An 18752-nucleotide genomic window follows, 5' to 3' on the forward strand; every position below is an offset into this window, starting at 1 on the left:
ACAATGAAGTATATGCAGGTATGCTCTAAGACTGGATGCAAGTCCATTCTGGTTTTTGAAGGCAGCAGCATATATGCAGTATCAGGTGTGTCATTGTGTGTACCTAGCATTTGCTTGTCTTTGAAATAACCTGCTGGTTATGCCTTTTTTTCTTTTTCATTTTTTTTTTCCTTTTGTGTACTTCTGGCAGACAATAATCAAAAAGACAGAATTACCTTTTTCTTTTGCATTTACGGGCTTTCATCTATCTGGACAAAACTGATCTTGCCAGTTGGATTGGGGGAAAAATAAAGTCTTCATGACTGGTAGCTAAGATAGACCTTTGAAATAAACCATTGCTCATCAGAAAATTCATTTCGTGTATTTGTAAAGGAACATACCAGTTATCAGGTTAGCAATATCATATTTGTGGCTGTGCTGTGTAATATTTTCCTTATTAGTTAATAAAACTTGGAAAGGAGTGATACTGGAGTGGTAACAATGGTAAGGAAGCAAGAATTTGCCTCTGGACAAGAATTCTGATCTGTCGGGAGTTCTCTTCCTAATTTGCCTTTATACCATGGACAACTTCATCATACATAAAAGAACTTGAAACAGAAGTTGCATTCCCTGTTAGGTAAATTAATGCTTACTGGAACTTTCATCTTGATTTACTTGTAAAGTTCTTAGGATTTGGATGAAGAGGAGTGCTGTTGTTGAATGCTTTTGGAAAATTGGCTGTTCAGTAATAATTCCAAGAGGAAATAAAATCCAATTTGTATAACTCTGTGCTAATGAATAAACACATTCCCTAATATACTCACCTTTTCTTACATACTCTGACTTCTCTCACTAGTTCCTGAAGTCTTACCCTCTTTCTCCTTCTCCTCCCTTCCTCCATTCAGTATTTCCTCTCTGTCTGGGTAAGCACATGCTGTGTCTGGTTTTGGTGCAACAAGCGAAGGACTGCTGTCTGTCACCTTTGAGAATAGGTGAAGTGAATAAATTAAAACAATTTTTGCTCTCTCTCTTCTACCTGTATGAGGTCAGCACTACAGTTATTGTAGGAGCTAACTGTCCTTGCAAAAATGATCTAAAAAAGTAGTGGGGAAAACACTTTTTCTGCTCAGGTAAACAAATTTTGATGTGAGGTAATGGGTAAAATATATGCTGAATCATGAAGTTCCTTTATTTAAATATATCTCCTTTTTAAAGATTTAAGAAAGAAAATAACATATTCTAATTTAGATAACTGTATGTTTCTTCCTATAAAAAGATAATGTTGTTTATAACTATGGAGTCTGGTTCATTACAGTAAAAACATCTCTGATAGTAACATTTAAATAGAAGTATTCTCTGGTTGTTTGCTGTTACGTGGTGGCAGGTTTGTCCACTGCTCTATATATTTGTTCAGTGCTCTGTAGATTCATTCACTTTTGAGATTTTCTCATTTACTGATGTGGAGTTGGAGTTGTTAAAAAAATTAAAAATAAACAAACAAAACCCAACTCCCCCCCAAAGAAAAACTTCAATCCCAAACCAAAAAAGAACACACAGAAAAAACCCCAAGAATAGGAGCAAACTTCAACAGTGATGCACTTAATGGTCACCAGCAAAGGCTTGGAAGTATTTGACACACAGTCCTTAATGAAAGTAGACAAATTAAACTTTTTTCTTTCCATTTTGAACAGCACAGTAGTTATGTGGTTTGTCTACACTGAGAGATTTAGTCATTCACTCCCTTCCCTCTCCCCCCTTTTGTTGTTCTTTGGGTGCTGTCACCACAATAAGCCATACTGTATATGTGGCAGCTGATTCACTTATTCCTTCTTGGAGAGAAACAGTTACATGTCCTCCCCCTTTCTGAGAGGACATGTTTGCATAACACTGTAGTTTGGTCAGATAATAAGGGTGTAGACCATACCGACTTCAGCTCCTACTAATCAGGATAGGTCTCCAACACTGCATCAGCAGGTCTTGCACACTACATACCCTCATGCTATGTCCCAAAACTTTAACCATATGATATCAGCATGAACAGTTCTTTCATGAGATGCGTTGCACTGATTGTTATTTTGGACATGTTGAATTTTAGAAAAAATGATTTTATATATGTAAGTCCTAAGGCCAGAGGGATGTCATGTGCAGCCACAAGAGATTGGGCAGTGCTGTAGTGTGGATGCGACCAGTCCTCTCCAGAGGGGGATCTCCAGAAGCTCTTCCCTCCAAACAGTGTACATGGGTGCTAGTCCACAACACTTTATCCAGAGGCCAGAGCTTGCTCTCTGGCACTATCCCCAAAGACAGTATAGTTATAATTTATCACCCAGGTGAGCAACTAAGTTAATGTGTGCATTGGGAAGAAGCAGGGAAGGAGAGGTGGGAGAACAATTTTGGGTATGTTGTCCAGCTAGGACTGTGATGTGTGCAGTAAAAGGATTTTAATCATAATGTATAGGGAGGTGTGCAAATGAGGCCTTCAGTTCTTTCATGAAGTATGTGGAAAATTGTATCCACAACAAATACTTTAAAATCTTTTCAGTAGAAGAAATGTATGTGGTTTATTCTGGAAAAAGTGACTTTAAGAAAAAAAGTTAAAAGCTGGGGTTTTTTAAATGCTATCTTTTCCCAGTAAATATACTATTTCTATTGTTTCTTTGAATAACAGAATGTTTCCCCAGAATATTTTTCCTATTTTGTTTTACATCTGCCAAAACAAGAAACAGTCCTTTCTGAAAAGCACTGAAAATCACTGCATGTCATCTTTGATGTCTTTTTTCATAATCAACTTTATACTGTAAGTGTGCTAGCAAGATGTCGCCATGAATTATCATGGGTAGATGGGTCTCATTTCACAATGAATAACAGGTGCCATTACTAAAGAGTTTGAGATGCAACCTTCATTACAGAGCAAAGTAGAGTTGGAGTCGCTGCCCCGCTCTTCCTTTTGCCATCTCTTCTTCCATCCCAATCAACTGTATTGTGGTGTGCCCCAATCCCATAGTACACTAATCCCATAGCGCACGTGGCAACTCTGCTTTTTGCCAGGGGTAAGAAGACACTGCTGACAGAAGAAGGGTAAAGGGGAAGAAAACTCTTGCTCGTCATCCTACCTGATAAAGAAATGGATAGCAAGCCTGAGCACTATTCAGAGAGAAGTGGGAGCCCAGTAGCCTGGAAAGAGAATAGGCTGAATTGTGCAATGTGGGCATAAGATTGGTACAAGATGCTCTGTATTACAGCAGTATGGGAATATAGGAGTTCTGATACTGTTCAGTATGATACTTTCTTCAAATTGAACTGGTACTGTGGCATCGTATTATCTATCATCACCCGTGGAGGTATCGCAGTATCATTTTAAGACAGTTTTCCTAAAGTGCCGATGGTATTAGCTGTTATTGACTCTTAGTACAAATTATCTGAAGACGTTAAACTTTGTTTAGCATTTTTTTTACTTCATTGTTACTATTTAATTTATATTTGCTTTGCTCATGTAGGCCTCGTTTAATACTTAAGTGCTTAAGTAGTTAATCAGTCTGTTATGTATGGGGAAATTGAGTTGTAGAAAACAAGAATTCTTGCAGTTCTTATGTTCATGGGCCAATTCTTCTGTCAGCATCCTCAAGACTTATATAGATATGCAAGCTTAAATTTTCTTCTCTTAGAATTTTTTTTGTCTTTTTATGAGAAAGGAATACTTAGATTTCATATTATGTAGGCAAATACTGTTTTTGTTTGGGATTATTTTTGTCTTTGTTGGGTTTTTTTTGTGGTTTTGTGTTTGATCTTTTTTAGTTTGACATGAAACACTTGCAAGAGGAAATACAAGTCCATGTCCTAAGGCTGATATTTTTATACCAGAGAGATTGCTGGGCAGGTATTCTTTTTTAGTAGAAAGCTACTTTCTACCTGTTATTTTGGTGATGAGGGATTATAGCTATTAATATTTCACATTTCTTATTAGAACACTAGCAGCTCTGCTTTAATTTGTTGGCTCTTCTGCATAACTATGTAATTAAAAAACCACTGGAAAGTTGTATAATGATTACTGCAAAATTTCTGCTGTTAATCATTTTGAATGCACAATATCAAATTCTCATGATGTCAATGTAAGTTGTAGCTAATACTATTTACTTTCGGTTAATAGCACCTCGTATTAAGAGAAAGCTTTCCACAAGTCTTTCTGGTTTTCGCTCTTAGTTCTTCTGCAGTGTGTTACGTATGTTTCTGTTTTGCCATTTTCTAACCAATATACAGCTGAAAACTACTTGAATTATTTACTTGTGTATGGATAGGTGGCCATCTTCCTGAGTATTAGTGAAACTTGAGTTTTATTCCAGGATTTAAAGTACAGCTTTTGTTTAACAAGACCATGCTTACTTCAAAGAAACATATCTGTTGTGTGAAGAGGAAGGGCTAGCCCAGGAACACGTTTCTCTCTCAAATAAGGATGCTTGTGTGAACGCTCCTGCATGGGGGATGCTGTGTGAACAGGTGGTGTATTTTGGGTTTCTCTTCTGTCAGTGCTGGCTGCAATAATACTTCACAGAAGTACCATAATGCTTTTCTTTTTAAGGGCCCAGGAGAGAAGGAAAGGGCTATCAGTTATGTACCTTTGTTTTTTTTAAAAGTAAAAACAGGAAAAGAAGATGGGATGGTGTTTCTGTGGAGTGCTTATTTCTGTGTGTTACATTTATATACATACATGCATACATATGCGTATATGAGAGATCATGTTAGCCATAGCAACTTTTTTCTCTGTATTGCTTATTGCCTAGTTTCTGCTCTGCCCTTGGAATGTAAAGGTATCTTCCATATATGTAACAGTTAAGGGAAATTATTTAATGGAATAGTATCAGTGATGTCATCTAATTTTATTTTTCGTCGCTGCTGTGTAAATAATCTTCTTCACTTTAAGGTTCAGGCATCTGATTGTACTTTGATATCAGTTAATTTCAGTTGCAATTTTAAGCTTGGATGGAAGGAATGCAACTATTTATAAATATTGCAATGTGGAAAAAAATCAGTAGTGCCTTTTGATAGTAGATGGATTTAATTTTTTTCCACTAGATGTAATTAAAGACATCTAGTTCACTTAGTGTCTTGCAGAATTGCAGTGCAATTTGTTCTGACTTCTCTGACTGTATCCAGATATAGTGATATTGATTGTGTCTTTGCACAGCATAAAGGAGTTCAGAAATATATTCCTGGTTTGGTGTTTGGTTTTAGTGGTTGTTTTTTTCTTTTTGGAAGTAACTTTTTTATCTCAGTTGCATTGTTATTTTCTGTTAAATTGCATTAGAGCACTATTTCTCATTCAGCTCCAAAAGGGATTTGGTACAGAGCAGAAACCAACCATTGGGACTACGGAAAGCAGAAGCACTTTGCATCTGCTTGTTTCTCTTCACTGTAGAAATAACTGCTGCTGCAAAATAAAGTAGTGGTATAGCTCATGTCTTGCTAATTCAGCTGTTTCATGAAGAACATCTAAGGTATCTTCAGGGACATGTTGAGTCAGTGGCTAGCTGCTCTGTTTTAGGTTCTCTGGGTAGGTATTCATATTTAGTACTTTAGGCATCTATTTTGCATACCTGCATGAGGATCCTAGGTTTCTACACTTGGCAGAATTTCATGGAGCAATTTAGAGTTCTGGAAACCCTCAACTAGTTCTTCTGGCCACTTCTGTAGTAGTACAAATAAACGCATGTCCTATACCGTGTCCGGTTCTGGACTTCCCACTACAAGAAGACCGTGAAGACAAATGCAATTATACTATAGTGAGTCCACGCTGCTCGGGTATGGGAGCGTGTGACAGATGAGGAGAGTCAGAGAGCTGCATTTGTTGTGAAGATACAGAACAAGGCTCTTCTCAGAGGCGTGGTGGTAGGGTGAGAAGTGGTGGACAAGAGCTGCAACCAGGGAAATTCCTGTCTTAATTTGAGCAAGAGTTTGAATAAGAGGTTGGTCTGGATGTCCCCCAGAAGTTCCTTCCAACCTATATCATTCTCTGGTTCTAGATTATGTTTCTTTTTATAAGGATGGAGTTCTATTTTTTATTACCTTTTTTTCCTTCATTTTTGTACTAGTGAGACTGCAGAGGCAACTGCATATTTAGATAAGCTAGCAGCAGTAAGAATGTGTCTTACCACTGTAATAAAGTATCATATTCCCCTATCCTTACCTAGTAGGGGTCTGCCTATGTTTTTGAATAATGTAAATATCTCTATGTCAGTTTACTAATGCTTGGCTTCTCAGCAGACTGCTAACAAATGTCCCTGTAGGTTTGGTGATGTGGTCTTCTGCTGCTAGTGGTCTTTAATGTGTTCAGAAAATATCAGCTTGACACCTATCTGTAAGAAATACAGCATGGTGTTATTAAAGTAAATAACGCAATGTCCGTTTTACATTCCATAAGACAGTGCACACTGTCCTACTATAACATGAGCATTATTTCATAGTGTTAAGTAGGTAAGTAAGCCTGTAAGTAACTTTTCCTACAGAGGTAGTATTGAAAGACTCCTGATAACTGTTTTCTGACTTCTTGTTTGGTTTACTAACAATGTCTGCTCTATGTGTAGATGTTTTTTGGTAGAATTTCAGATTCCTGGAAGAAAAAACTTAGAATTTGAATCAAGTAAATATGAGTCTAAAAAACCATAAGGTAATTAAAACCACTAATTATTATTTTGTAAAAGGTAACTAAACCGTTCTTATGAATCCTGTCTTTGAGATTTAACAATATTTTCAATGCTTCCCAAAATAACAGGTAGTTTGTTGCCACATTGTGGTGCAAACCAAACAAAAAAACACAACAAAAAAGTGTCACTTGTGTCCTTTGATCCTTTCCCCTAGTTCATGTGTTTCTGTGAAAACCATAAAATTCTTTGCATTCTTCTAATTCTGGAAAAACAGATGCAGTTTTTCCTGAGAGCTCTGTGGAAGGGGAAATGGGAAGAAAAATGAAGCAATCGAGGGATCCTGAGGCTCTCTTACAAGATCAGTTTACTAAGTAGGAGCCATTGGTATCTTAAACAGTTTATTTTTTTTGTCATTTGCAGCATGGAGAACACCAGCAGCATACTGCTTTGCAAGGATTTCTTTTTCGATACTTGACTGCAAGCCCGAATTTTTCTTTAGATACTTGAGTGTATTCTTGAGTGTTGTTCATACTGATTTCAATGTTGTTCATCATCTCTCCTTGCTCCTCCACCAGAATTGATATCTGGATAAAAAGTTCCTTTAAGTCTTTGATCTGGTTCTCCAGACTGACTAGTTCTTTGTGTCTCTGTTCAATCTCCGAAAGCTGAGCTTTGGTTATTTTGACTTCAGTGAGTAGATTTTCATTGAAAATCTCCCATTTTCCTTGTTGGAGCATGTCATTGACTTCTTCCTCGGATACCTCTTTACCAGCTACTTCCAGCTGACGGACAATAAATCTTCTGCATTTCTCTTGCTTAGCAGTTATAGCATCGTTGTATGAGAGCATAGCACTTAGGTAACGCTGGGACAAGAAAGCGTGCTGAGAAGCTAGAATTCTTACTGTGGCACGTGATGGCCCATGTTCATTTTCAGCTTTTTTCACTGTTTTTGACAGTTCATCCAAACATTTTCGTACGTGCTCTGCTTGAATTTTTATTTCTCTTGCTATGTTAGATTCCTTTTTAAGGACACTGAATCTTCTCATTGAAGATACTAGGCTTTTTTGTTGTTGACTGAATTTATGAACTTCCTCCACCAAATTATTAATTTCAGTCTGAAGCTTCTGGATTTCATGCAAGTGCCTCTCAGTTATGGGCTCTTTCTCATAAATAATGGCCTGCTGTTCAAACTCCTCCTGCTCTTCTTCTTGCACAATGGCACCGTTGTTTTCTCCAGCTATCTGTAGTTCCTTAGCTCTCAGTTTAAGCTCTTGGAGGCGGTCTCTCATGGTTTTTGTGTTCAGGTTTTTTTCAGGTTTTTTCCTGCTCTTGCAACACAGGGAGTTAACTCCAATATCTTTTTTCTCGTTTCACTGTAATCAAAGTGTAACAACAATCAATGTTAGCAGTTATATGTATACATATTAGTTAGCAGTTATGTGTAGCAGTTATATGTATACATACTAGTTTTGGAGATTAGAGCTACTTCCCTCTGCACAAAAATAAAGTAAATGTAGCAATGAATTGGAAGTGGCAGGTATTCTGAACAAACGTACAAAATAGGTGGTGTCAGCACACTCCGCCATTTAATCCGGTTTCTGTAGGACTTAATCATAACCTAAAGTTTTTAATTTATCTTCAGATGGGCACAATTAACAGTCTTCCCTCAGCTTCTTCACTATGGTGTTTTTTCCTCATACAGTGCGTTGCAGCCCAAGTCCATTTTTGTGGTACGTTTGTGGTGTAGGGTCCAGAACTTAGAACAATGAGGAATATGGCATGTGGAGAGGACTTTTATTTTGGGGAGGAGAAGAGGAGTAACTCAAATTCTTATTTTATTGTAATTCTCTATTTGATGAAAACTAATCAACTTTTAAATCTTTGTGGATGTAGAAGTGAATCTGCTGCTCCATTTTTGGATTGTCAGTGGGAACCACACACTTCAGCTTTTAACGTTATGAGATAGTCTGTCTAGTGAATCAGTGTTCTGTCATGAATCAGCTACCTTAGACTTTTAGTTTAGCCACACTGAAAAACCTTTCTCCATTTTCATTGCCTTCCCTTGCCTGGGGAGTTAAACTGATAGTAACAGAAGCAGTTAACTTTACAGCAAAACAGAACAGAACTCTAATAATTTAGAATGAAAATGCTTCTTTTAATGTCCGAGTTTTTATAGAGGTGGATCCATATCACTAATGTTGCAGCTTGAAAACTTTCTAAGCCTTTTTTGGATTCCTGTCATCTATTCTTACACTGTCATTTGCAGCCTTCATAAAATTTATGTAAATGTACTTTGTGCACCATAATGGGATACAATTCAGTACTGTTTCTTATTTAATAGAAATTGGATTTAGTTCTGTTTTCTACCCTAGCTGTTTTGCAAGCTTTACTGGAGATATAATTAAGAGAAAGTTTCTATTGTGTATGTTTTAGAACATAGATATTTAAGTTCAACTATTTTTAATTATAGGGAAGAAAGTATTTTCCTCAAACTCTACATGAATGTTTTCCTTGGATTAGGATCAAGAATGGAAAATTTTTGTGAAAAATAAAATGTTCAGGACTAGAAGATGATGGGATTTTTACTTAGGCATCTTCTGGTTAAATCAAATGTGTGTCTTCCAAAGAGCTGTTCAAGTGTAAATGTTAAACAGTACAGTAGTATCTTTTGGCTGTTTTCAGAGGTTACAGGGCAGTTTTCTGAAATAATAGTGTTTTATAGGTGTGTTTCTTCTTAAATCCCAATTCTGAAGATTTTTTCTTTAATTTTTTTTTACTAAGCAAAGTAGTATTTCTCTATAGTATCCAAAATGATGCCTTTGTAATAACTGCAAAGGATCAATCCAGTAACCTGTCAATATGCAAACGATTTTGTTATGATGAACAGCTTGAAATGATACTGCTGTGGTACCTCTGCTCCCTTATGAATATTTAAAGTCCCTAAATGGATTTTCGTATAATATAAATCATGGAATTGAACAGTGTGAACATGTCTTCCACAGACTTAAGTCTGGCTGTCTGCAGGAGGATTAGCTGAAAAACAAAACTTGAAATGCTACAGAGATCAATCGTGAGAAAGAATGTTGATATTCTACCCTAGCATGGATTTCCCTTACTGCTTTTATTTTTTTTCCCCTTAATGCCTTAATATCTGAATTTAGTGTTTGTTGATTCATATCAAGAGAATCCAAAAAGCCTGCCAGTCATTAGAAGTTACAGTAATGTCCTGAGACTTGTGATCAGGCAAGCTTGCAAGTAATTTATTGGAAAATGTTACTTAGGGGTGGGGAAAATGCAACATGCATTAATTTTGTTACAGTATTTCCTTTTCATTGCCTAACTTGCTGTGTATCTCCCTGCAGCAGAACTCAAGCAATTTCTTCAAGATAACATTCTTTAGGAATGTTTCAGATTTGCTTGGCACAAGGGAGACTGCCACAGGGAAAGTTCAGCCTGGGGCATGTGAAAGGAACCAGGAGCGCTAAACAAGGCTTCAGAGAAGTGACCAGAAAATGTGTTTTAGTATAGCCTAACACATCTGTTGACCCATGTTAATTTAGCATGGCTTGACAAGCCTGTGATTAAAAGCAAGTTCTAAGGGCACCGTTAATGCTTATGATGTGAGGTGGCAAGACTTTCTTGTATCTAAGAGAATGCAAGTAATTACTGAAAAGGTCTAAAACATGCATGCAGTCATTCAGTTACTCCTTCAGAACACAGTACAATTTCTCAAAAGGGCAGTTACCAATTTTTCATATCTTCCGTGGTTTGAAAGTAAGTTAAACACAGGGGCATAAGAACAATAATGAGCTTCATCTTCAATTTGTGTATGCATTAACAATTGACATCTACTTTTCAATGTTTGGGGGGCATTGGTCTTGAAATAGCTGTATTCCTTTGGGAAAAAAAAACAACAACAAAACCAAAACAACAGAATTGCAAATCTGCAAATATTCTCAAGTATCAAATTGCTAAGAAGTAAGCGGAAAATGCTTAGGATTACTGTTAATGGAATATTTTTTTTCTCATTTAAACATCAAACTAACTAAAGACTGGAATGTAAGCAATTGAACTCTAGTTTCGTATCTTATATCCTATCAGGCTTGCCTTCAAAACCTGCCACTGAATGTGCTTGCCAATAAATGTGGTTGATTATACTGGCAACTGAAATGCATGCTGGTTTCAAATAAATAAGGATGTCTTCATGACAAAGATAACCTTGGAAAATTGTTAGGTTGACTTCTTGGGTATTCCACAACAAGCTTTGTTCATATAGTGAGTCCTTGTTGTTGTTCTATGTGTTTGTGTATATGTATAGGGGCACATCCTGTTGTTCTTTTGATTGAGATGAGAGATCTATTTCCTTGAAGTTTTTGTCAATAGAGGGAGAATATGCCTGTTCTTTTAGGGTTGAGTAAATGGAGTATGTGGACTGAAAGCACTGCAGTGACTTAGTGTGTCCCCTACATTCAAAAAAAGATCTTAAAAGATGATCCTTTTGAAGTGATAAAGTAGCACAGCCTAGCACATCCTCATCAGACTTTTTCTTCATCAAAGGTTGGAAAATTTGGGTTCAAACAGCTAAGAGACTGACTGTAGTAAAAGCAAAGCAAATCAGTAGATGGGAAAGCATTGTCTTGTTAAACTGTAGCTTCAAATTATTGACTATGTTTAGAAATGGCCCTGCTCTTGCACATATACATCTGAAGAGCATCGGTGAGGTTTGCCTATGTTTCTGGTCAGTCATAAATGCTGCTCTGTAGTCTTATCTGAACTGTTAGTGATGCTGAAACCATATGTTTGCAGCTGGAATCACAAGCTGCTAGCCAGTCTTTAATAAAAGATGGAGTTAAAAATGGAGTTGCTCTAATAATATGCTACAATAACTTAGTCAAACTGTTGTGGCACTGTACCTTCTCTGTTCACACTTAGAAGCAATGTAAGATTGAAAACAGCCAAAGAACAGACAGGGCTATAGGATGGATTTGGGGAGGAGGTGGCAGAGGTAAAGAAGGGAAAGGAGGAAGAATTGGGCCCAGCTTTGCCCAGTAGCTAAGTTGTACTCAGAGTTCAAGGATTATTGATGTACTTTCATACACGTATTTGAGGAGAAAAAGTAGGAATGCACATTAGGCATTTCAGTTTGGTCGTTCTGGCATACCTTATCTTCTAGAAAGGCTTCCCTCCCCGCCCCTCGCAATGTTTTTATCATGCAGATCCACTGGTGGTTAAGTTTGTATTTGTTCTTCTGGTAGGCATCTTTGTATGTAGTTATATATAGTTGACAGGTTCAGAAATGCAATTTTCACATCCTTGTCAAATACATTTTAAGGGTATTGCAAGAGTCTTTGCCTTGTGATAACTTTACTGTGTTGCTCATCAGGGTTATGAATCTCTCTAGTCAAACTGGTGACGTATGTGGCTGGGAAAGTCTTTATAATGACAATTACCTCAGCACACTGACTAGGGGAATAATAGATCCCAATGACTGGACCACCATTATTAATCTGTCATGATGACAAAGTATGTCCTAAATTTGAAGATAATGAATTTGAATGAAATGAAAATTTTTATATTATCTTCTCCATTTTTTAAGGAGGAAAAAAGAAAAAAAAAAAAAGCAAGTGGAAAGGTCCTTTTGCTTAATTGTAAAGCAGCCATATAGAGTATTCTTCCAGCTATATAATTTATCAGTAGACCCAGTAAACAGGGAGCCTACATCCAAAAATGAGATTTGGGCTGCATTAAGTTAAAAGGCATAAATGGATATGTGAAGTAAGCTGATCATATGGAATTCTTGTTACTGGTTGTGATTAGGTTTAATGGCTCCTTTTCTGGCTTTGATGAATTGTTTTATTTCCTCCACACCCCCTGACTTACCAAAACCTCCTGTTTATTTTAATTTCTATAGTTTTATTCACTACTTCTTGGTTATTCAGCACCTTCATTAAAATGCCTGACACAAAAGGCTCTGTTTTTGATCTTTGATGCAATTTGAATGCCTTCTTATGTTCATTTTAACATACTGTGGTCCACTAGGAGAAGAGGACTTGCAGACAATCAAGGGACAGAACTCTCTTTAAGATGTATGATCTGTGTTCTGCATCATAGCTACTTTTTTTTTTTTTTTTTAATGATCGAAACAAAAATAAGAGTCAGTGTGTTTTTCTGTTTCTTAGTTATAAATCAATTAAGGACACTGGGTAGGGGATACTTTCAAGCAATATGTCCCAAAGGAATTTCAGGTTACAAGTAATCTTTTTTTTTTTCTTTTTTTAATCCATTTCCAGGCTGCAGTGAAGTTACATTATGCCAACAAACCTGTATAACTGTTATTTTTGAGCACAATAAATCTGAGTAATGTTTGGAGTGATACTCTAGTCTGGAACTTGATTACTGCTTTAAGTGTCTTAAGTTTAACAACAAAAAATTAGTGAGACAAATATACCATTTCAATGCCTACAGTTTAAGATACTCACAGTAGTCTGTGGGGAAAATTAGGGGCTTGAGTTGAATTTTCAGTTTGCTCCAAAGGCTGTGCTCTCTCATATATTCTCACAAGAAAAGAAGGAACTTTTTGATGGTGTTTTGGAATCTTTCCCTATTACCCGAAATGTGTCTTAAGTAACTAAAGTAAGTAATTTTGCTACAGGTTATATTTATTTTCTCCTTTGTTTAAAAAGTTTCCTTTAACTTAAATACTTTGTAAACAAACATGCTTAAACCAAGGATTATCACACAGCGAGGTGGTTGGATGAAAATATCCTCTTAAAGCATCTCTGTCTTAAGATGATAAGTCCTTGGAAAAACATATTTAAAAATAGTTCTAAAGTCAAGTTTCTGTTTGTGGAAGTGTGGGAGTGGTTCAACAGGAAAATACCAAAGGTAGAGAGAGCTTGCCCTGGTTATGAGCCTAAAAAAGATGCCCTTATATGTGGAAGGTAGCTAAATTGTATCAGTGTATATACAAAATAAGTAACATTTTCAGCATGGGGGACTTAAGTGCTAATGGATATCTCATTCCTAATATTAAAAAATAAAAAGTCGTTTGTACTTGTCAGCCTTTGTTTCTGGGAAATAACCTGTAGCACATTGCTTCTGGCATTACCTACTACCTAACATTGAGGGAATACTGGTTGCTTGTCCCCTTGAGACAATGTTACCCATCAGAACTGCCAAAAGGCTACCCAGTGAAACCAAAATGACCAGTATGCAGGAGCATAAAAATGCTGCATTTGAAGCAAGGTAGCCTGGGAGTTCTCTCATTAGTGTGAAATAGATCATGGGAGGTGGAGAAATTCTGACACTGAGTGAAAACATGAGATTCAAATGAAATAAAACAGGTCTGAGTATTCAAATGAGTTCAAAGATGGGTAAGAAGGAGTCCAAAGTTGCTGGAAAAGTGTAACCAAATCATGCTGCTGGAGTAAGCCCTCCAAGGGAGAGGTAGAGGGGGAAAATGAACCTTAGTTACTTAAAATAGTTGAGATGTTCTTGGCTGTTTGGCCAGAAATCTGTAACACAATCATGTAGGAGATGTAGCTGTCTTGTGTTGACTGTGTGGCATTGTATGATATGGGAAAGAATCCTGAGAGAGAAGAGAAGGGAATAATACAAGGTATAGACTTTAGCATTAGTGGAGTGGGAGAGTACAGCACTTTGTGAATCATCTATTACAAGTTTTTATACTTTTGAAATCTCTACAGCTGTCAGTGCTTCTCTTGCGTTCCAATTAGAAAAAATGTGGGGGTTTTGTTATTTTATGAATTATTTGGTTCAAAGATGCACAGTGAACCAGTGCCAAATCTGAGATTGTTGCTTGCAGTTTTGGAACCTTTGTTATGAATGTGTGGCTGCAGATGTGGAAGGCTTGACCATTTCCATGTCTACAGACAGCAGTTCTCATGTTCCCTACTGATACGTTGGGTAGTGGAAGGTGGTGAGTTCATGCTTTTGCACTGACATAAGTCACAGTTACGGTGACACATGCTGCACCTACAAGTCCTGACTGACAAAACAATGATCTCACCCTGCAAGTCAGTTAGTGTGTAGATTGTTCTCTGTAATTGGTAAGGAAATGGATTATCCCTTGATTAAAAGCAAAAGTGAAGAATTTACTTAATGTTTTGATGGTGTTTTTTTCAACTGTTAAACCAGTGAGACCTCAGAAATGAGCACTAGAGAGAAATAAATGTATACATTGTAGATACCTCGGTTTATTTGTTTATTTCCAGCAAGAATAATAATAGAAATCAGCATCTTCACTTAATTAGCTGCTGCAAATATGATGGCCACCTTTCTGGTCACAGAAATCCAGAAAGAAAATCGTAATCTCCTCTGCCAAAAGATCACATATTTAAGGTCCAAGTATTGATATATTTTAAAGCAGTATTTGAAAATAAATTAGGAGCAAGAGAAAGGGCTGCAGCAGGATAGAGGACAGATGAAATTCTTCCCATTTAATAGGATATATACTTTGAGCTCCTAGTTAATGACTTTGTATCGCTATAAATCAGTTTCAAGATTTTTGTCTTCCTGTCAGTACAACTGCAGGCTCAAAATTTGTACTGTGCAACATCCCGCATACTTTACATTCCCATTTCATCTTTGTCAGACCATATAGCTACGTACCACAGCCTTGGAAACTCACCTGTAATAAATGTAAGGATTTCCAGGCAGCTTTTTTAAAAATGTATTTTATAGGCAACTTTGACTAAATAACTTCAATGTTTGCCTAGGTATTGGTATATCAAGATGAAATAGAGTATAAGAAAATAATTCATATTTACAATTTTTGTAAATCTCATACAAAAATATATGGCAATATTTATTGTCATTGCTTTTGAAATTACACATCTGGAAGCTGAACATAATATGCTTGATATGAGGTCAGACATCTCTTTGTATCCAGCCTATTTGATCAATAGGTATGATTAAACTGATAACAGAACAGAGTGTGTCAGAGAAATATGTTTTTGGTAAATAGGAATATGATTCAGACCTGTGGTAAGATTGAGGCCACTTAACCAAAATGAAACAAATTGGAAGTGTTGACATTCTTGTAACCACTTCAACAGGTAGTATGAGAATGAAGTTGCTTTAGAGTTGCTTAGAGATATTATAAACAAGATGAGTTTAGAATCTTATTTCTAAATATCCTTATTTAAATGTGACCTGGAGGAACTGTTTAGGGAAAAGGTTGAATTAGAGAAATGTCTCTTATATCTCCCTGCAACTGCATGAAAGCAAACTCTTAATTGATGTTTGCAGGCAGATAATCTTCCAGCACTTTATTCACCAGTTTTTCATTATAGCTTACCGTAATGTTCAAAGAATTGTTTTGCTTAAGAATTGAAGGCATGAAAAACACACTAAAGAAATGAAATAAGCCATCTTATTTTAGAGTCAATCAGTAAAAAGTTACTGATGGGTTTGTAATTGTTGTCAACGGTGCAGAAGGCACAGGGGCTTAGAGTGCTAAAGAGGAATGTAGTTTAAGATCTGTTAACACTCACCCTTTGGATTATTTCAGTGCAGTTAAAAGCTTTTAAATATTTTTAAATAGTCTTGATCTTAGATAAATCATTCTCATAAAGATACATTTTCCTAAAGTTGCTTTTAGTCATGTCGATAGTTCTGATACTGTAATATTTTGACCTCAGGGATGCTTTGTTCTTCCTTAATTTTGATGGCCACCATGCAGGTTTGACCCAAAATTTTGGGTTTGTGGTAGCTGACTCTGATTAAACTGAACCCCAGAAGCAGCATCTCTGAGATACTTTTACAGATTACCCCACCCAGTGTGTACCCCAGTGTGTTTAGTTTTCAGTGTTATGTTACTGCATGAGAATCCCACACAAGTGGAGGGAAATGCGTAAATTGGAAAGTAACAGTGTATTAAAAAACCCTCCAAGTCTGCAAAACAAGAACGCACATGTGTGTGCACATACCCTCACACAAAATACCCTTTTCGCAAAGGAACCCTTTCAGTAACTTCTTGGATTTTTGATGATCGCTGAAATACGAATGTGTCCATTTCATACTGGATTTTTTTTCACCAAATCTTTTGGATTGTAAAGTAAACTTTAATACTGATTATTTTTTTCTTTTTCCTCTTTGCTTAGTAATTTATGTTTAGAATCAGGTCAAGGAACACATACAGTTTGCATTCAGACTTTGTTTTTCTCTGGCATATCTTCTGGCTTCTAAGAGAAATAATGTTACTCAACTGTAGATGTCAGTTGTGCCAATGCACACATACACTCCCTTTCCACATTGTTTCCCATGACTCTTAAAATAAAGTTCAGAAGCTCTCTAGTTGCTTAAAAAATTCTTACTTGATACAGAAACAGTTGGTGCCTACCTTTTCTTTATTTCTTGCGTAAAGTAAGTTTGTTACACTAAAGTTCCAAATATACTTTATGTGAAACTGAAATAAGCCAAGCATGATTTTATATATGAAATCTTCTTACTCAGCAAACTTAATGTGATAAACCAACAGACACTCTCCTGGGCTTTCAACTATGTTTTCATATGTATACCTCCTACAGTTTTTTTAAACATGAAAAATTGCTATATAATGAAGTTCTACTGACTTGGAAAATTAAAATCAAGGTCTATCCTTTAAGATAACTCTGACGTGTTCCCTAAAGAATATGCATTTTATGCGTAAAACTGCCTCAAAACCAAGCATTCCTGTGCATGAGCAGCAGAGCTCTGAGACTATATTCACCCAGAGAAACATTCAGAGTAGACATCCATTATTTGTGTGTCTTGACACTTAGGCACATTTCCATTCTAAACCACACTACACAGCCTTTTTCTGATATTTGCAGCTTTGTAAACATTAAGTAAAAGAAAAGTCTTTACCTTTTAATCCTGTGCTGGTGGCTTTCTCTTTTATCCTTTACAGAGGAACTCCTGAGGTTAAGCTTCAGTATAATCTGAAAAACATTGTTTCAAAGATTTGCCTAAGTAATGTGTTTTGGGTGGCATCCCATTAAGTATTTTCTGTCTGCCTTCCGCTTCTAGTTCTTATATAGTTTTCCAGGGGTTCATCTTCAGGAGTGGTGGTGTGAGAGAGAAGCTGACTTCTGCAACTGCAGTAGACAGGCAAATTGATTGCTTTCTACTTGGGGAATCTGGTTCTGCCTGTTTGAAACCCAGCCTTGCTGAGAGGCGGATCAGTGCTGGGGCTGCCCAGTAGCAGGAAGTGTCTAAGGAGCAGCTCCCTAGATAGAGGCCTTGTAAGCTGGAAGTGGAGCACTGCCTACCTATGGAGCACAAGTGTAAGCTCAGGGGTTGCATTCTACACTGAAGCACGAAGGCAAAAAGAAGCAAGGGTAGATCATTGATCTATTAACGCATTTACCTGAAAAGAAAAGAAAAAAAAAAAAAAAACAACACACCAGCAAAATACTACCCTTTATCACAGTATCTTAAAAATATTTTAACTCTATTTATAGGTTTGACCTAAAGTCTGAAGCGGGCAGGGGTGTATGTATGACCTGTGCAAATCCCACTTCAGTTCTTGGGGAGCATAAGATGGAGACAGCTATTTTTGGATATGCTGCTTTTCCAGATACAGCACCTCAGCTGTATTTTTTGAATACAGTCAGTATTGCAACAAGTGTTGTGAGAAAATGGAAGCTAATTGACAAAAAAGATAAATCTTACACCTTTCAAGATATTAGAGGTTTAAAGTCAGCACCTACTGCAAGTTATAGGACGTTAGTGTCACACTCACACTGAGCTATGCAGCTTACCAACATTCCATTCTGCTTCAGCTGTGCTTTGTAGAATGTGCAGTCCAGTAACATAGTAAATAGTGCAGTTATTTAATCTTTAGGTGAAAAAAGGATAGGCTGTGGCTACAAACTCTTGTGCTCAGAAATATTTTCTTCAATTAGATCTAGATGAATTGACAGCACTGCTGAGGAATGTGTTTTGAAACGAAGGGGCGGTGCAGTAGGATTTTCAGACTGTAACAAAGATAGCTTATGTGGAAAAAAAAAAAAAGTGGAGATAATTGTTTCCAATCTTTTAATTACTTTCCATAGCTTTCTTGAATTTCATTTCAGTTTTACCCTGGTTTAGTTTTGGCCCTATTTCATAGCTAAATGCTGAGAAGACATT

General features: G+C 36.7%; 2 protein-coding genes across 7 annotated transcripts in view; one reads left to right on the plus strand and one right to left on the minus strand.

Moving 5' to 3' along the window:
* Positions 1-18752, plus strand: part of ARL13B (ARF like GTPase 13B) — a 54276-nt gene that overhangs the window by 16491 nt on the left and 19033 nt on the right. The window lies entirely within an intron of this gene.
* Positions 6644-17567, minus strand: STX19 (syntaxin 19). Its single transcript, XM_074860878.1, has 2 exons — positions 17487-17567; positions 6644-7990 (listed from the first exon to the last, which is right to left on the minus strand). Exon 2 carries the CDS (start codon positions 7904-7906, stop codon positions 7028-7030), a length of 879 nt encoding a protein of 292 aa, XP_074716979.1. The 5' UTR covers positions 7907-7990; positions 17487-17567; the 3' UTR covers positions 6644-7027.

Source organism: Strix uralensis, chromosome 2 (genome assembly GCF_047716275.1).
Source record: "Strix uralensis isolate ZFMK-TIS-50842 chromosome 2, bStrUra1, whole genome shotgun sequence".
Classification (NCBI taxonomy): domain Eukaryota; kingdom Metazoa; phylum Chordata; class Aves; order Strigiformes; family Strigidae; genus Strix; species Strix uralensis.

Bases quoted from the DNA above. Each gene is read 5' to 3' on its own strand.
- STX19 (XM_074860878.1), bottom strand. From the start codon at position 7,906: ATGAGAGACCGCCTCCAAGAGCTTAAACTGAGAGCTAAGGAACTACAG.